The sequence below is a fragment of the Amphimedon queenslandica genome, unplaced genomic scaffold (assembly GCF_000090795.2).
Source record: "Amphimedon queenslandica unplaced genomic scaffold, v1.1 AMPQUscaffold_7978_Cont20075, whole genome shotgun sequence".
In the NCBI taxonomy this organism is placed as follows: domain Eukaryota; kingdom Metazoa; phylum Porifera; class Demospongiae; order Haplosclerida; family Niphatidae; genus Amphimedon; species Amphimedon queenslandica.
The window spans coordinates 1-2,300 of NW_003551742.1; the positions used below are offsets into that span (position 1 = coordinate 1).

General features: G+C 35.1%; 1 protein-coding gene across 1 annotated transcript; it reads right to left on the reverse strand.

The window, feature by feature from the left end:
• Positions 1-524: 524 nt before the first annotated feature.
• Positions 525-1,137, reverse strand: LOC109591506 (uncharacterized). The gene is made up of 3 exons (XM_020007235.1): positions 1,052-1,137; positions 709-1,005; positions 525-660 (listed from the first exon to the last, which is right to left on the reverse strand). The coding sequence occupies exons 1-3, from the start codon at positions 1,089-1,091 to the stop codon at positions 590-592; spliced, it is 408 nt and encodes a 135-aa protein (XP_019862794.1). The 5' UTR covers positions 1,092-1,137; the 3' UTR covers positions 525-589.
• Positions 1,138-2,300: the final 1,163 nt, after the last annotated feature.

A 2,300-nucleotide genomic window follows, 5' to 3' on the forward strand; every position in this document is an offset into this window, starting at 1 on the left:
ATTTACCTGGCATAATCATTATGATTATTATCAAGGGTAAATACCATCAAGAGTACTCTTGATACCATATACTGGTAAATTTTTGAGTAGCTAAATTTTTGCAGATTTCGCGTTTTCTTGCTCCGTCACAAAAATTAAAATTGTGAAATTCTGAATTTCCATTGCCATGTGGTGGAGTTTACAGGCTATTCGCAAAAATATTATTTCATGAAATCTTACAAATGCAAAATTTGCGAAAATTTAGCGACGCAAAAATATCCCAGTATACAGTAATACCTAAAGAGAGTATCCATTATTAGATTAGGTTACAAAAAATCAAAATATATTTAGGCCATTGGTCAAATTAATTACGTTATTGTTATCAATTATAATTATTGTTTATTAGCAAAAATAAATTTATCCAAACACTAAATTTTGGACTATAGATAGACTTAATATAAAGTTTTATGAGCATAAGATACATGTATGGCTTAAATTTTTCAGAGCTGCAGAGCATGCTACAATGTACTGTTCCTTCATGTCACTTCAGATTGGCCTTAAACTTAAATGGGCTAATTTTATAACCATCAATATCTTTTAATTAAGGGTATCAGTAGTTTGAAAGTCTACCTTCTTCAGCTTTAATGAGTGAAGTTTCTTCACTGTTGTAAAAAATTAACCCTATAATAAATAAAATAATTATGAAGTAAATACCATCAATTTATTTACCATAATCTCTAAGAATACCTTCCCCTAGCTTCACATTATCTGTTAAATTACGCAAAATAATAGAGAATTTTTGTAAAGCAACATGATCAGCTTGAATAGCATCTTTGACAACAGCTAACAGGACCCGCCGTTTATTAGAAAAAGATAAACCATCATCTTCCACACTATTTAACTTTGTCTGTGTTATTACACGCTCTCCATAAAGCAACCTAGCAACACTAACAGGATCAGAAAGAGACTTGGAGAGGAGGGGAAGGTGCTTATTGAAAACTTGAACAGCGAGAACTTCAGGACACTCTATATTAACACAATAACAATAGAAGGCAGTAATATACTAACTCACTCTCTTTTTCTATATTTTCAGCTACTGCAATCTCATTCATATCTCTAATGGCAACTGACAGTGACTCATAGGTAGCTCCTCCTTTACTGTTCACATCATCAGCTTTTTCCAGCCACTTAGTGAGACATTCTAACAAGCAACGGCTAGTATCACGAGGGTAATTGATTTCAATGGTGTCCAGTGTATTCTTTGACAAGCCTAAAGCCAGTCCCAGTTCAAACCATCTCTTATCAGTGAAACCACACTTCCTTAAAAGCACCAAAACCTCATTCAGGTTTGATTTATCTAACAATTAGATGTATTTGATAAACACAGTCAAGACTTCTTCAACTTACCAAGTTGTAGAGGCAATCCTTGAGATCCAGAGAAAGTTGCCATGATAGCTTTTCTTTCAAAACCAGCCACTCCCAAAATATGCAAACCAGAACCACGCCTTCTATTGTACAAAATGTCTACTTGGCCTCATTTTGGTACCAATGCTATACACGTTGGACAGGACCCAGAACAATGGAACTGTAAAGCAATAGTACCGCCAATATTCACCTGTACCACTTATAAACAAGATGAACCAGGAAAACCAGTAAGAAGAGAAACTGATGAACAACTAATTATTAACAATGTATTCACCTCCCTTTCTTTTTCTCTTTCTCCTCTCTCTTCTACAATTCTCTCTCTCTCTCTCTCTCTCTCTCTCTCTCTCTCTCTCTCTCTCTCTCTCTCTCTCTCTCTCTCTCTCTCTCTCTCTCTCTCTCTCTCTCTCTCTCTCTCTCTCTCCAGCCTATGCATGATTACATTAGGGATGGTAATCCAACTAGAACTACATTAGAGAAGTCACTGGCAGCTTGTGAATGAGCACAATATGGTATGATCAACTATGATAATAAATTGATTGATTTAATTTGCAAAGTTTTACCGAGGTTTACTTTAGCAGCATGACTATTTTGTCCTCATTAAAACTATTAATGCCTTTTAAGTATTGTTGCTAAAGTAACATTTCTCTTTTAACCTTTATCACCTTTTTCTTTATTTCCCTCTATGATTATCCCCTTAATATATCTCTTTCTTTCTCTCTCCCCTCCCTCTCTCTCCTCTTCTCTATAGCTTATACATTCAGTTCTGGTATGTCAGCAGTATCAACAGTGATGCAGGCTTTACTAAAATCAGGAGACCACATTGTATCAGTTAATAATGTGTATGGAGGAGTGAACAGGTTCTTCAGGAAAATAGCCAGAACTTCAATATCAGTGTC